The 17,568-nt window shown below is 29.3% G+C and overlaps 1 protein-coding gene across 41 annotated transcripts; it reads right to left on the bottom strand.

The window, feature by feature from the left end:
- Positions 1–2,034: 2,034 nt before the first annotated feature.
- On the bottom strand, positions 2,035–16,830 carry sw (cytoplasmic dynein 1 intermediate chain short wing). 41 transcript variants are annotated; one of them, XM_076365547.1, is made up of 14 exons: positions 16,664–16,830; positions 16,138–16,258; positions 15,963–16,059; positions 15,797–15,902; positions 15,587–15,714; positions 13,232–13,267; positions 11,553–11,573; positions 9,130–9,177; positions 7,463–7,615; positions 6,689–6,845; positions 6,024–6,396; positions 5,497–5,728; positions 4,412–4,839; positions 2,035–3,090 (listed from the first exon to the last, which is right to left on the bottom strand). In XM_076365547.1, exons 2-14 carry the CDS (start codon positions 16,237–16,239, stop codon positions 2,935–2,937), a joined length of 2,037 nt encoding a protein of 678 aa, XP_076221662.1. In that variant the 5' UTR covers positions 16,240–16,258; positions 16,664–16,830; the 3' UTR covers positions 2,035–2,934. The 41 variants fall into 41 exon arrangements, with proteins under 41 accessions (XP_076221662.1, XP_076221657.1, XP_076221661.1 ...); XM_076365542.1 differs by having other exon boundaries at positions 7,463–7,639; XM_076365546.1 differs by having other exon boundaries at positions 15,587–15,717.
- Positions 16,831–17,568: the final 738 nt, after the last annotated feature.

The raw sequence follows: 17,568 nt of genomic DNA on the forward strand, positions 1-17,568 counted from the left end.
GACAATGCCACTATGAACAGTAGTAGTACAATTTTTACTTCCCAAAAATTCTTTTCTCAATTGAATAATAAATATTAACATAGGTACATATTCTAGACAATAGTTTATACTAAAATAAAATTTATTTAATATAAAAATTCTTGTAAACATGGATGTTTTAAACGTTACACAGTATCTTAATTTATATTCAATATCAATGTTCACGAAAAATCAATTTGGAAAAGCATTTGTCAGAATTATTCAATAGCCAGAAGAGAACAAATTTATCGGTAGAAAAATTTGTAATACGTCGGATCTATCGATCATTGTTTTCGTACAATTTTCCATACTTCGGGAGCAATAAAAAATACTGGTGAAAAATATCGAGCGGTGATGATTAATGGCAAACATTAGCAAACAATCATGAACAGTAGCAAGCAGTGAGCGATAAATAACAAACAGTGGCGAGCAATGAGCAGTAGGGAGTATCTACCAGATTTAAGAGGCGAAAACACACATAAAATGTTCAATTTACCGAAGGTCCTTAAATTCACAGTGGCTCCATATTTTTGCGTTTGAAATATACATCACTTTGAACGTTCCTGAATTTTTCTGAATCAGTGTTGATTATCAATGACGAAAGATTTTAAATATAGCTCTCTCTTCTCCATTTGGAACAGAAAAGATAAATACTCTATCAGGCAGAATAAAATTATGGAATCCTTGTCTGAACTTTTTTGCACCATAATCAATTTTATTTAACACTTAAATTTTTAATTCAGCACAATTACTGCAATATAAATTCGAATCTAGAGGAGTTTCCTCTTTCTGAACAGTAAAAACTACATAATCATTCTTTTAATAGAATTTGATAATAAATGATGCTAAGTTAGTAGGAAGAAAATTTTTCCAAATACTTTTATTAGTTTCTTTTAAATTTTATTCATTTAAATTTGAATTTAGTTGTAACTTTTACTTTAATAATTTTGAGTAGAAACTGTTATATTATCATCGAAAAACAGTTTAAGCTTGTTTCATCTATTTTCATTTGATTATAACATAATTCCAATTTTAATTTTTAAATATGTCACAAGTATAAAAGGATATTTTTTTCATTTAAATTTAGACTTAAAATAGAAGAAGTCCGACGAGGAAATTTAGTGTTAAGACATTTTGATGCTAGTTGGTACTACAACCATTATACATTCGATATGAGAGGGAAGATAAATGAAACTTTGATTTCATCTATGTTCTTTGGGTCTTTAGTCGCAGTAACTTCCGTGTGGTAAGATCTGAGCTTAAACAGTGTTATCCTCGATAGAGTATTCTCTATAAAGGATCATGCTGAGTCTGATGGCTGCGAAAATGTTCAAGGAACTATTATATTCTTGGCCTTAACTCCGCTCATTTGAATATGCATATCCGCTCCTTGAGTAGATCCGATCCACCGATCAGACTCGCAACATTCCATTATAAACCAACGCGTGTATTAATTCCTTCTTTTTTTAAACATCCTCTACTTCTTTCTTTTGTGTAATTTAATTAGTTTTAAATGACTCATTTCAAAATTTTGTAAATAAATATAGAATATGCGGAGGTATTGTTATTCTAGTTTCATTTGGAGGCTACATATTGCAGGTAGAAATATCTTTCCTTTGATGAATACATTTGGCATTAGAGCTAGTACGATCAGGTCATTCTTTTGTTTTTGTTTAGAGATTTGTTCTCTAACTTTACTTTTTTTTAAATTAGAGAGTTCTTTGATTCCTTTCTTTTTTTCTTAGGTGAGACATTGATCTTATTCTTTATTCAACAATCGCGCTTCGTTTGTAGTTTAAGGTACGATCAACTACTTTAGTTGAACTTAGGCTGAAGAAAATACACATCTATGTATACTTACAAATGCATTTTAATTAACAAAGTACATATACTGATCTATTTTAACCTTTACACTTTGTATAAAACATTAAAAGATCACCATAATCTAAAAACAAGTATTTAGAAAAGATATTTTTATATTTTGGAAGGTAAAATTAGTAAACGTTCATGTTTTAAACTAAAATTTTATTCAGAGCATTGAAGACAATTACTAACTTATATGCTTATATGTTGAATCGCCATTGCATATAGCAATTTAAATTAAAAAATGCGTATTACAAAAACATTTCGTAATTTTATAATTCCTCGAATTTAATAGAACATTACTGGTGTATAATACATTGTAAAAGAAACATTTTAAGAAAAGGATACTGTAAAATATGCTTGACTTGAGCAGGAGTACGCATAAAAACATAGCGCTATACTTAACAATATCACATTTTAGATAAAGCCCAGCTGTTTCTATTAACGCAAAAATAATGTTATATTTACATTTTTAAGCAATAGTCTTTGTGTAATCAATTTTGCTGCTTTTATCATAGTATGAATTACAAATTACTAAAAGAATATAAATAAGAATAATAAATTAACATGTTAGTTAAAGAATGTTATTGTAAACACGGTGAGTTTTCTTGAAAAATAATTCCTAACATAACATAATGAGAATTAAGTGTTACAATCCATTTAACATGTATACTGTTAAATCTTGCAATTATTATCATACTTATTTTTCAACATTTCATTTCTTTTAATCTGTCATTTTAAGTAGTGTTTACAACTTTATTATTTACATACAAAGATATGTTGCACACATTTGTAATTATGTACTGCATTGAAATTATCTAATAACAATTTCCATGAGTAGTGTTGAATTTATAGCCGTTAGAGTATACAACAATTGCATATATATAAAGTGCCAATCCATTTGTTTAACACTTTATACAAAGTAAAGGGATTCTATAATTCTATAAATTAGTGCAATATGCTTTCTTCTTATTGTTTTCAAAATTTTTTATAATTATGCATTTATAATTATGCATTCATTTGATTTTAAGGTTTAAAATATTTAACTTGAACTTAGGAATAATTTCTAAATAAAACTGTAATTTTATCTAAAGATGCTGGTTCCCTAAGATTAAGTTTGTGTAATTCTTCGTCTGCTTTGTTGTTTTTCAACTCTCGTTGCGTATACAAAAACTTATTCCACTCATCAATTCTTGGATGCGCTAAATGCTATATTTAAAAAAAAAACATACATTTAATTTAAATTTATTTTTTTTTAAATAAAACGGAATGTTACAGAATACGCAAAGCTACAAATCTTTAAACTACCAAAGCAACTGTCCACTTGATAGTTTTTAGATTTTATTCAAACTAAATATTATCAAAATTTAGTGTCGCCAAAGAAAAATATACAGGCTGTTCCATAATGTGTAACAATGAATGTATTTTCACAAATTAGGTTTAAAGAAAATGCATTTTCATTGTACTCAAATTTAGTCACAAGATACAAAAATAATAATGTACAAAGAGATATATTACTTCTTTGCAAATAACTTTCCTGTATTGCATACAATGTATACCAAAAAGCAAAGAGACACTGAAAACTTCTGATTACTACTTAGTCAAATATTTATGTTCTATATGTATACATTTTCAAAAAGAACTTCTTTTTTTAAATAAAAGCATTTAAAAAATGTTAGACTGTATTTTCTTGGCTCACTTTTACACGTAAAATTATTTACTCTTTGATCGTCTCACTCATTGCGGCACATCCTGCACATAGTTACAAGAACAGACGATTTATGTTACTGATACTGGTACAAATTTATATATCTTCAAAACATATGAAGCGTATTTTTTTAAGTAAGAACCGTTTTAAACTTTCCGCTAATCTATACCTATAGGAAATATGACACATGGATAACACATTTGTTTGTATCAGTAGTTAACTACTGACAGTTTAATCACATTATACTTATAGAAATTGTTTGTAAAGATTATTGAAATAAGTAATCCTGCACATTACGAATTTGTACTGGCAATCTAGTTCTCTCGGCCCAAAAACACTGATAACTCAATTATATCTTAAAGAAAGTCTTTCATCACGCAAGTTTGAAAGACAGACTTATGGTGCCAGTGAAAAAATATATATGCCAATTCTAATTGTATTTAATGAAGTTTCTCATTCCCTTTCATTATACTTTTATTTTAAAACGAATTCTACTTAGAAAACACGCCTCGTATATCATTCGTTGTTGTATTCATACAGTCCGTTTTAAATGAAAAGTCGTTTTAGTTTTAACATATAACATTATCATATTTTATGTAATTTATTTATATTTGAGTATTCTTTGAATTATACTATCTAAATACTTCTTTATGCTTCCTCATTTAAAACAAAAACATAAGGCATTAACGAGGGCATTACAGATACAATTATATTTATACTTTGAAATTATTCCATAATTGTCATGAAATTAAACATTTTTCTACATTAAGGAACTAATGTATTAAGATAACGATAACTGTTATTAACTGGAACTGAACTTACCTCAGCAACATCATATACCCAAATTTTTCCAGTATCATCACCTACAGTTACATGTAGGCCACTCGGAGTCCATGAAACTCTGTTAAGAGCTGGGCATCCATCGATCATGACACTGGCGGTAGGTACTTCTGTATCTTGATTAAGATTCCATAAGTCCAATCTTCCTGAATCATCGACAGCGGCGAATAATGCTGGATGAGTTGGAGACCAGGCGACGTCGTAAACGTAATCACCATTATGCTCGAAAGAGTACAGAGGTTTAGTTTCTTTAAGACTCCATAATTTAATCGTCCAATCGATGGACGATGTTAGGAACAAGTGCGAAAAATCTATTCCAGCTTGTACTGCATGCGCGCTAATTCCAGTGACTGGCCCTTGATGACCTTCGTACGTTTCTAATACTCCAGCTTTTGTACCATGACGACAAGCTATACAAAAGCGAAACATTATATAGAGTAGTTTCCATGAAATAGGTGTTATTTTCTGAGAAATTCAAGTTAAAAGCTTTCCATATAACTGATTAATAAACGACAAATAAAATTTATGTTGTAGGTTTCTTTAAAATACTTCAAAAATTATTTAAATACGTTTATAATGTTAGAAAAATATATTATTTTATTTGAATAAACCTACAGAATCACTTTCTATAAAAAAAACATTTGTAGCAATTTTAGTGAATGTATAATAAAGTTAGGTTGACAATTGTTTGGAAATGACAAAGAAAAATATGTTTCACAATCGTATTCAGCGCATAAGAATCTATGAATGATCTATTGAATGTTGGAGAACATGAAAAGAAGTTAAAATTGATTAGACAGTTTATTTGCTAATAACTGCGCTGTTATTGGTGGATTTATAACAGTTAATAATTGGAAAACGAAGTCAAAACCTTAATTTCGGTATCCTTTAACTTTAACTTTAACTTTAACTTTAAAATGTTTCTACTATAGCACTGAACACCCAGTATACCGTCATTCAATGACTACAATAACTATTACACTCTTTTATTACAGATTCTTAGCATAAATAACTGGATCATGTGACTGAGACACGCTAGAAGGTTGTTTTATTAAAATATTACATACCTGAGTAAACAGTTCCATCTTCACTGCCCACAACAAAATTATTAACATCGCCATGGGGGAATGCTAAACAGGTAGAGGTGATTGGTTTTGATTGTTTAGTGTTCAATTCTATTCTCTCCTGTGGTTGCGACAACATGTCTAAATTCCACGAGCACATTTTTCCATCAGTTGAAATGCTGATCAAGTTGTGTGCGTTTTGAGCTCCAACGACATTTAGGCAATACACAGGATGCTATAAATACAATTATTAATACATTTTCAATATTAAAATATATTAAGTCTCCCAGAAAGTTCTGCCCGTTTTTTAATGAAAAGAAAATATTACATTTTCAATACATTTATTAACATTTACTAAAGAACATAATTTCTATCGTTACTAATGACCTCATCCCAGCGTGATAGTAATTTATGGATTTTATTCCTGTAGAATGACTCATCTTTGGAAACTTTTGACGACACTATCAGACAGAACTTTCCGGTAGACTTAATATTTTCAAAAATAATAGAAAAATACCAGATTTACTTACAGTGTGCGCATTCGCCGATAACGGAGTTCGTTGGATAGGAGTTCTCTTTTGCACCCTATTGTCCCAAAGAACAATTTGTCCAGAATAAGTCCCCCCTAAGATTAGATTCGGATGAAATCTTGCAAATGTGACCGACAAAACTGGCGACTGACAGTGAAAAATAAATTCCGGGGTTGTCTTCTTGAACTTTGTGTTCCAAACTAAACAAACCCCGTCGGGGTCGTTGGGAGTATCATCGTTATTATTATAGGAGGCTGCAAGGAGTTCTGGAAATTGAGGTGACCAATCCATAGCAGTTACGCAACGATTGCGGGACCATCGATCGCAAAAGAACGATCGATTCAACCATAAACGCTGATGGCTTTTGTCGTCCCTAAACAAAATTTGTAAACCCTCGTGTAATCAGTAAAAATATTAATTAAAAATCATTCAATAGTTTGTATCATTTTAGAAATCAAACTTCTTTTGAAAGATACAATTAATATTTTGACCGTTCACAGGTCAAATTGATTAACTCTATTTAATGCTGAAACGCTCACATAATTCTTTGTTCACATACTTTCATTAAATTTGTACTTTTTCGTTATGTGGAGTTAATCACTTTGGCAACTGAACGACACAATTAATACTATTATTATCATCAATTTTTGTTTGTTTACACTCACATTCCATCTTCCCCGTCCATGTTACCAGCGTAATCAGTATAAATGTCAACTGATTCACCTAGTGCCCTTTCCACGATACGACTAGAGCGATCAAAAAATCGTTGGAAGTCTTCGGATAATATAATCATCTGTTTCTCCTCTTCACTGAGTTCTCGTACTGTAAATCAATATTTATGCAGCTATTGTCACAACAGTAAATCATTTTCTAAAATCAAATTAATGTAAGTGTACCTAAACCAGATTTGAGTTCAATGATATCGTATAAGTGTAACTAATAATAGCATTTTCTTCGTTTATTTCAGATACATTTTTAAGAAATTGATTTGTTAAATTGCTGCGTATAAAATGATGGTTGTTACTGACGAATATATTTAATACTATAATCGTCGCATAATATAATTATATAATATCAGGAAGCTTTTAAAGTATAAGATCACGAATCAAGCTTATACTTAATATTTATTATATATAAAATTTATTTAATATTAATATTACATTAAATTAATATTAATATTAAGTAACTATTGATATTAAAACATACAGATTATTTTGAAGTTAATGTATTTAGTTGAATGTAAATATTGTAAGGAATAATATATATTTATAATATCTCGCGATCGTAAAATAACACTACTCAGAAAAAAAGATCATGCCGCCATATTGGCGACACCGATTTTGAAATTAAATGTTAAATGTCGCCATTGTGGCGGCACCGATCGAGAAGAATTAATTTTATTAAAGAAAAATTTTATTAAGTTTACTAAAAGAATTTACCTTCCTTAGGCTTTTCTTTTTCCTTCTCTTGTTCCACTTGTGTAACAGCGGGCTGCACTTCTTTAACTTGTGGTAGACCGTGCGGAAGAATCCCAGGTGGAAGCTTGCTTTGGAAACCGTCCATATGCGGCAAACTGTTCTCTTCATCTTCAGCTTGGCCATCATCAAATGTCAAAACTGTGGTGAATAAGCTGGTTCCGCCACAAATACCCTAACTTCGATATATCTACCCCTGGCAATTGCCCTACTTAAAACTTCGATTCCCTACATTCTCTTATAAAAAAGAAAAGCTGTATCAACTCGTAACATCGCTGCGTTTGCTACCTATTGCGAAATAATTCTACACAATGTAACGATACTACGAACCTATGGCATTAACATACATACAGAAAAAAAAAAGAAAGAAATGACACAAAGAAATAGTAAAACGCGGTCAGTTCGTGTAAGTAGTATCGTAAGGCACACGTAATGCTTCATCAACAGCAATCGATCTCGAAATTTGATGCAACAAAATCTGCAGAATGACGTGTCATTGTATGGAAAAACAATTATTTGGCTTTGACGTGAAGGTAAATAAATGATTTTGGTAAGTGAAGAAATTTCACAAGCGTCAGATTTAAATATAAAGGATGCAACTCTCTTTCAGAAGCTTTTATAAAGCTGTATGTAAAATAATAAGACGATAATTTGTTGGAAAATAAATAATCACACACAATAATGGAAAAGCAATCGTCGGATTGAATCGCATGCATTAATATTAGTAACAGAAGAAGGTGGACTGCTTGTTGGTGGATTATACATATAAATAAAACCGTATTACTTATTCGAAACAATTTGCGATTATCACAAAATTTTGTTTGGAATGGTATCTCTCCACCCTTAGCTGTAGCTAATGAAATGTAAATGAAACGAAAGAATGAGCCGAAGGAAATAAACGATTAATTAATTATTACTTCGATAGATGTAACTATAAGTCATATTATAATGTGATGTACATCGAACGAATTTCCCTAACGTCAGTTCTCATTATTCAATTAAAAAGAAAAATGTATTAAGATATTCAAACGAACGAAATTTGCATCGAATTAAAAAAAAAATAAATAAATAAAAATATATATGTAAAAAAGGAGTGGAGGTTTATTAACGCAACTTCCCAAGTCTCATGCAGCATCGAGTGAACGTATGACTTACATAAGAAAAAGAAATACCAAAGAAACAGTGCGAAGTTATAAATCAGAATCGATATCTTTCCATCAAGGAACTACTAAACAGTAGTGAATAGATATGAAATGAAACGAAAATGATGGCAGTAATTTATCATATTGCTTCGTTCATGCGTTGCAGTAAGAGTAGACGAATAATATATGATAAAACTATGAATATGAATATATACTATCTAAACATGCAGAAAAAGTGAAGCTAACATTTTTACAGTTACAGAACAAATCATAAAAACTACCCAATTATTTATCAAGCAATATTTAATGTAGTAATTCAAGATACGGATTCCCTCCTTTCAGTGCATATGGAAACAAAAATTTAAAGAGAAAAAAAAAAAGAGTCGAACGTGAATTCCTTTCAAAACGCAATTTTGTGAAACGAATCAAATTCACATATTACGTGATATAAATAGGCAGAGTAAATCATCTCTAGAGAGGATTACCTACCTGTGAATTCGTCCTCCCATTCTAAACCAGGATTTAGATTGTACTCGTCTTGAAGGAGGGAAAAGAAAATGTCAATCAATCTTGTGTTTCTCATTAGGTTAGTTGTGTTTCTTTCTAATTTCATGTCTTTCGCAGGAAACTATTGATGTATAACATGTACATTCAACTAAACACCAAGAATTCTTAATACACGTGAAAGTAATATACAATCGTAAGCGAATGCTACAGAAACCCGTTAAAAAATGTACAAAATTTATTGTCACTTAAAACCAATTGAAACGATGGAGAAAGTGTAATCGCTAATATTTATATCATTTACCATACAAGACACATCAATAATTGTCTAGAAAGAATGAAATGATAATATTTAATAAATAATTATAAATGCATCTATGAACATGCATATAGTTTACCCCATTAACGCAATTGTGTTTCTCAACAAGATGCTCTAAAGGGATTTACGAAGAATATTCAAATTTCTATAGGCTTCTCATAGTAATTTCAATATTACACTATCTCAGTCTATCCTATTAATATACACATACGAAACTAATCAATCATAAATATGTTCTTTTCGAAATTCCAATCCCTTTAAGCTTTCTAGTAAATGCCGGTTATAAAACATCGTTATATTTATTATAATTAAGATGATCGATATTGTTACTTTAATACGACAAAAGTAACGCGAATAAGAGCAATTTACTTCAACCCTGACAAATTAGCATTACTCTTTCAAAATAAATTGACCGTTAAACACAATGTTCGAAAAATCTTAAATAAGATTCCATAGTAACGAAAAACAAACCAAATACAAGAATGAATTCTATAAATTGAAACACCTTGAAATAATCAAACTGACATCTCCAACTAGAAGTATGTAGGTAACTTTTCTACTACAACATTCAAACTGTTCATTCGTTTCAAAGCTACGAAACCTAAAATCCATATATAACATTTGAACAATTCTTCGAAACATTTTGTTGGAAAAAATGTATTAACGAATAGTACGCAAAAATTATGCATTAATATCTAAATAAATATCTCTAAATGAAGACAGTTTTTAGTTTTCCTTGTGACTTCTATAGAAACCATGATGTTAAGACACATCTGCTTTTATAAAGTACACAATCATACTGATTGAATTCCTCATAAACAACAGCGAATTGGCTTTGCAACACTAAAAGCTTAAGCCACAGAACCTTCCACCAATTGTTTCTTTTATCTCAACGCAAAATTTAAGAACAACGGTCACCTGTCCCAGCACCATACACCCTTTCCCATGTTAGTATCCCGTAAAATTGAAAAAATTTACCAAAATAACCATGATGTCGAGCCGAGAACTCTGGAAGGTGCGTTAAGTTGTGACAAGATTTGCCAATGGATATTCATTCAATAAATATTTGACATTTCAGACAATCCCTGTTTCAAACCATAAATCATAAATTTCATTTAAAAATAAAACAGTTGAATTTCAAAGATACAAAACATTTCATTTAAAAAACGGTTTCTTATGTTTTGCATGTACAATACAATCTATACATTACGTATTATATATATATATATATTTTTTTTATATTTTATAATATAATGCATAATTCGTAATAATACCAATTATTACATAGTAACATTAACTTTAAATACACAAATCGATGAACTGTCTTAGAAGTATCATGCAAATAATTTTGAAATTGAAAATGAATAACTTAATACTCCATTTCGTAAATGTCTGTAAATGTCGTAAACATAATGTTTATTTAATACCGATGTATAATAACGTACGTGTACCAAATGAAACACTTCGCACTCCGAATATTTCTTAAAGTAAAAACAGATTTATTAATATTCTTAACGAAAATACCAGCAATCCATAATAAGAATAACTCGTAGCAACAATAATTAACAATTTCATTTAAAAAAAAAAACTCGTAGAATTTATAGAACTACTAAGAATGGTAAAGGTGTACACAGTACAAGCCCTTGTAAACATATAAATGCCAAAACATTTCTGTTTGAGAGTCGGGATGTCAGATAAGCACTTAAAAAGTAATGATACAATACATAAAAGTAAATACAGCCAATGAAAGTAGATCAATAAAAAAAGTAAAAGAGCCAAAAGATATAAAGCAATTTATAAGGTAGCAAAGATATATTAGGTCCTGGGTGGAGAGTCATTTTGCACTTCTACGTTGCTGACTAAAACCTTGCATATATTTCGAAGCTAATAGTTTTGCTCTTTTTTTTATTATCTATATTATACGTTCGTAATTCCGAATAAAACAGAGAGTGCATTCTCCGACTACTTTGATATTTAATACTTATTTGTATAGATTTTCATAATCTTAATCCCGATGAATAAACGGAGTGAAGCTAAACCTAAATGCGAACCTAAAACTTGTTGAAAACCAAGAGAAATCATAACTTACCGTAATAGTCGAATGCATGAGCTGAGAAGGGGAGGAAAAAAAATTTCACTTAGTTACAACCTCGTAAGAATGCACTACACTAATTGCACCTCTCTACACTCAGACCATACATCTTTAAAAAGAAAAGTAGTAATTAAATGTTTATAGAAAATCAGGGGAAATACACAATACATAGTATTGTTCTATTAGTCATGTATTAAATTTTATAAATCAAAACGAAAGAAGTAAATTTTAACTTGTGTTAAAGCATTTGAAGCAGCTTGTCTCTTTAGGAGTCTGTACCACTCCAAGCAATTTTAAAGAAATATTTTTGCATTCATAAAAATAAACTATAAAAAAGTCTATTGCAATGAATGTTAAAAAGGGTTAGACTTGTTGGTTATATTAAAAAAAAAAAAAATAGAAAAAAATTTCTCTGCTGAATGTAGTTAGGTGGATATAAATTTTTTAATTTGTATATCGTGCGGTGCTGAGATTCCTACATGTAAGAGGAAACATACATATTCGGCGCTTGTTATATTATTAAAACATGTTCTGATTAATGTAGTTTCAATTGATAAAGTTATTCAACACTTTCGTCTAAGTATGTTTTACCACTCAATTTAATTGATATGTTATTTACTGCCTAAAATAGAATAGTGAAACACTTAAATTACTTAAAATAATTACCAATAGATACTTAGTTGTAAATAATATTCAATATCTCACTTACATCCCTTGTCACACTTATGCCCACCCCCCTAAGTTCCTCAGGAATAAAGTTTCCTAGAAATTTTGGCAGTAATTTTTTGTAAAACATTCAGTAGCAGCACTTAGTGCACAGTCAGCAAATAAAAAATCATCGTAAAGACATTTGTCAATGTGGAACTTCTTTTCAAGCAGTGATAATGAAATTTCGGGAAACTAAATTTCTAATGTGTTATAACTACTACCATTAAGATATGTACTGAGAACATCTACACATATTCAAATTTATAAATTAAAAAAGCATCAATGATAATTAATTTGTTTGTTTCATAAATTTGAAACTAGCACGCATGAGTCAAGGTATATTGATTGTTGTTGTGATAATAATTTCCAAATTTTCCCAACAAACAGGACGCCTAAAGTTAATGTATTATATGAATTTCATAAACTGTTAGTATATAATTAAATTATGTAAAGCAAGTTAAAAGCTCGCCTTTTATGCAAACAAATACATATTGCACATGGAAATATGATTATAAAATATAAATCAGAAGTTGACTGAATTAACTGAAACTTAATTTTAAAATCCTTTTATAAATATAACTAATAATGTTTATGCATGAATACTATTACTAAAGAAAATGATGATAAAATTCATGATACACTTTGATAAATGGAATCACTATATAAACATGTATTTCCATGTACACCATTTGCAACATGATTATGGTTGTAGAATCAATGTGATTTAATCACAAATTTTCGTCCTATATAATAACTGTTAATTTTTTATTAGAAAAAGTTATATTGATAATCCTAAAAATTAGACTAAATGAACAAATCCAAAGAATAATCTCAAATTTGATTCTACAACCTTTGACTTGGAACATGGATAGCATTGTATCTACCTCTATTATATACTGTTGTACAATTATAGGAAGGGTAATAAAAAAGATGACAGAACATACATAGGTAGTTTGGTGCAGACCCACCTTTCCTGGGACGCCACCAGTCAATCTCAAAGTAGCCTGCGGAGTAAGAGTGAGTTGGTGTTGATGTTGAACAGGAGTAGATGGTGTATGCAGAAGAAGATGCGGACAGTCCTTGTGTCCAACACCGGTTGATTTGATTGATTGTATCGCAAGACAATGGGATACGCGTATATTTAATAATACCGCAAAATCAGTTAGATAACAGCATACGCAAATAACATGGAATGTATCTCATGTTTATGTTAGAAACTTTGATCTTAAACAACATACAATTATATGTATCACATTCGTGCTAACAGACTATTTTCAAATCTTTTCAAATTTTACGTTTTCATAAAAACATTGCAGTAAAGTAGGTGGTATTAAAAAGAAATATTGTAAAAATCTCGCAAAGTATTATTTTGTAGTAATGTTTACAGTCTAAAAATGAGCAGTTAAGTAAGTTCGAAATTTTAATAGAACTAACTGAAGTTGCGAATGGACGAAACAGAAGTATGAAATATAAAAAAAACATAGTTGCCACCACCAGGAAAGGCAATATTTGTATCCATAACCTGATTAAGTATTGAGTGAGTGTTATTCATATCTACTGCTATACTTTCTAAATAGTTTAGTATCCACATATGTAGTTATCAGTAAATTTTCTATTCTTTCATAAATTTTTTCTTCACAAATTAAATTATAGTAATTAAACTTTAAAACACTATATTCAACCATAGAAATATGCATATATTTTTTGTTCACTTAAGGAAATATAATATTCCTTCTTTACAATAACATAAAAACTTATTGCTTTTTCAGTGACATTATAATTAAAATATCATCAACTAATGTTAATGCGAAAAACGCGTTTCCACACATTTTTTATTTAAATAATGGCTTAAACACATGGTAGTAAACAAAAATTTATTTCATAATGATTCTGACTGTTTAAAAAGTGTTGAAAATTGTTGACAATTCAGCAAAGATCAATACACATAATGACGGAATAAAATGACAAAATTATATAAATAAATAACATGCCAATCTTACATATAAATATTTTGAGAATATGTAAGTTTCCTCATTAGCTACAATTAATTATAAAACCCAATGTAAATTGTAAATTCATTTCTTATTATCACAATGCAAATTGTAGTTATAAGTAAAACAAATTATGCTAATGTATCTAATTGTACATTACAATGAATGTGTCTCATCAATTAAAATATTATACAATAATGTTAATGCTTGACACATGTGTTATACAAATATTAATAACACAATGTCACTAATCACATATACCTTTGAATTACGTATTTCCATATACACCACCCACTTTACCATATTCAATGAATGCATTAACAAATCATTATTAGTATGAAAAATATAGTTACATTAAAACAGAACAATTTTTTATAATATTATAAGTATGCTGTGTATTGGTAAATTGTCATTTCAATGCATTTCAATCCTTTGTAATCTCATGTGGATATCTTATGAATTTGAAAAGTTAAAACTTTGTACTCTAAATAAAATAGAACTTTAATTTTAAAGATATGTATGTTATATATGTAAACAAAAAATACAAACTTTTGAATCCGAAATCCTATTTTATTTTATAAGGGATGAAATTGTGGTACCTTTATTCATTTTTTAACGACTGCCATAAATTCTAACCTATAAAATTGTATCTCTATATAGCAAATTTAGGTAAAAAATAAAATATCATTTAATACATTAACAGACTGTTAAAATTTTTCTTATATTTAAAGATGTAATATAACTTTAATATAATTTATCAAATATGAAATATTACAATGTTAGCATGAGACTACAAAGGTGTAAAATTGAAAATTACAAAATTAGCTACATCTTTAAATTACAATGAGATACCCAGTATATGTATGTTGAATATTACTATAATTCTGGAACCTTTTTGAAAGACCAATTATAAATGTTAAAATAATACATCTGTATAACTGTATATTCGTGCTTTTATTTATTTTAAGCTTTCATGCTTTTGTTCATAATCTAAAAACGAATTTGCAAATGTCTGAATAGAAAAAAAACATTTTATATGTTACTACAAAATGATTGTTTTCTTAAATATATTTTTCATAAAATAAGGGTTAATTTGTAACTAATATACAAATACATGAATTTTTTGTAGTATTTTAACATACATAGTTAATCCTCAAAGAATATTCCAAATTTTTAGTAATACTTTGTAGATATGTAATAATAATTTGTTTCTTTAAATCAACATTAGTGCAATGTACAGTATAAATATTTTCTGATTAAACACATTTTTAAATTCACAAAAATCAACATATAATGTAATAAATAAATTATAAGATAAATACAGTGACTCACCGTCATGAGATGTGTGCGTTGTCTGAATTGTTTGAGTTTGTTTATTATAGACCACTGGTTCCTTTGGCGGAATGTTGGTATGGGCAACAGAAACAATTGTGAGTTCTCTGTTTTTCCTCCTTCCAGAGCTGCTATAAAAGAGACATGTAATTGTGCCATAATATAAATATAAATACACTGAACAAAATGTTTAAGCATTAAAATAAATACCTTTGGGCAGAATTTATACTGGATGGCTGTAAACTAGCATCAGGTGTAGCATTAGCACTTTGTTCTGGAGTTAATGAATTCAAACTCGATAAACTTGATAATACATCTGCAAATAAAATAAGTGATAGGACAAATTTTAAATAAACCATAAAATAAAATTATTTACCTGACACTGGAGCTACACCTAAAGATGATAGCATAGCATCTAATTCCTTGCGGTGATCTTTATCTGTACCTGCAGCACGGACCGTAGCTTCCTCAACCTTGACATATGAAGTATGGTTAGATGTAGTTTGACATATACAAAAATATACATATTTCATATAAATAAAATACTTTACATCTTTTTGTTCCTTTTCTCTCCTGCGTCTTTCTTTTTCTTCTCTAATAGCCTGAAGCTTTGCCTTCTTTCTTTCAAGCTCAGCTTTTCTATCTGACATCATTGTACTAGTTTCTTATCACCTAAACAATATTAGTAGTTGTATTAAGCAAATTGAAAAACACAGCAATCATTTTGAGAATAATATCAAAATTATGAATGTCTTGCTAATTCATGAAATTTATTAACGGAACTGGAATCGAGTTTGGTGCGATTATTGATTTCTCCCCAGTGACGTCAGATTCTATAGAATCTGTGAAAACTATATCGGCAAATGTGTATATGAGAAGTGCATTTTCACGTATATTCAATGAATAATCGTATTATATTAAATATGCGCAAACCACATTATAATTAACATAAATTCTTGTTAGAATATCACGGAATCTACTCGTCGAATAACTTACAGCTGTCATTCAGAAATACTGATATAAAAAATTTATCTTATAAACATTCGACTTTATTAGAAATACTTATAAAATACTTACTTTAAGTAGTAAAATTTACTTCACAAATTTGAGCACTAAAAACCGTTATAGTTGCTGATTTCTACATCATCTATTCCACCCATCCGACATGCAAACCTTTTGCATTGCAACAATAGCACCACCGTATCAATATCTCGTACTAACGAAATAGCTAGCCATTTACAATGCAGTTTCCTGCATATCACTGTACGTAGTTTACAGATTTCTATGTTAGATGGCACTTTAAGAAATTTATTGCGGTAAAGAAGAAATAGACCTACTTTATTTACAGAGTTAAAATTTAGCTGTATTTCCAAAAACTTGACAAATCCGATTGGGCTGAAATGTTGTTTAGAGGACCTTTCTAAATAGAAACAATATTTGAGAGATGGATTTTGGCAATTCCAAAGTCAAGACATAATTTTAGAAAATAAGTTTTATCATAATAATATCACTTCCTACGATGCCGACACAACGTAAAACATAACGTAAAAAGGTATAGTAGTACCTTGATATTTTTTCTTCATTAATTCAATGTATATACACATTTTATATCTTCTAATAATTATATAAAAGGATCTATTTCAGTTCTTTTTATTTCATATCATCACAAATATTCACGTAAAAGTATTCAAATAGAAATTGAATATAAATATTTGAGTATTCCACAGGTTTGGACTGAAATGATTTTTGATGATTATAAAGTTAAAGCATGGGAACTTCCCCTCCTTCTGCAACCCCTCACGTGAAAAGTCCATCATACCGGGAATCAAACATTGAGGTACTAGAGGGTGGCTTGGGCCTTTGTTCGAGCGTCATTGACTAAGTACTTGGTATATACCAGGGGCTGGTTTATGATGCGTCAATTATTATTAAAATTTAAGATTCAAAGCGCTTTATTCTCACATCTGGAAGCCAAAAGTAGA

The sequence above is a fragment of the Nomia melanderi genome, chromosome 3 (genome assembly GCF_051020985.1).
Source record: "Nomia melanderi isolate GNS246 chromosome 3, iyNomMela1, whole genome shotgun sequence".
NCBI lineage: Eukaryota > Metazoa > Arthropoda > Insecta > Hymenoptera > Halictidae > Nomia > Nomia melanderi.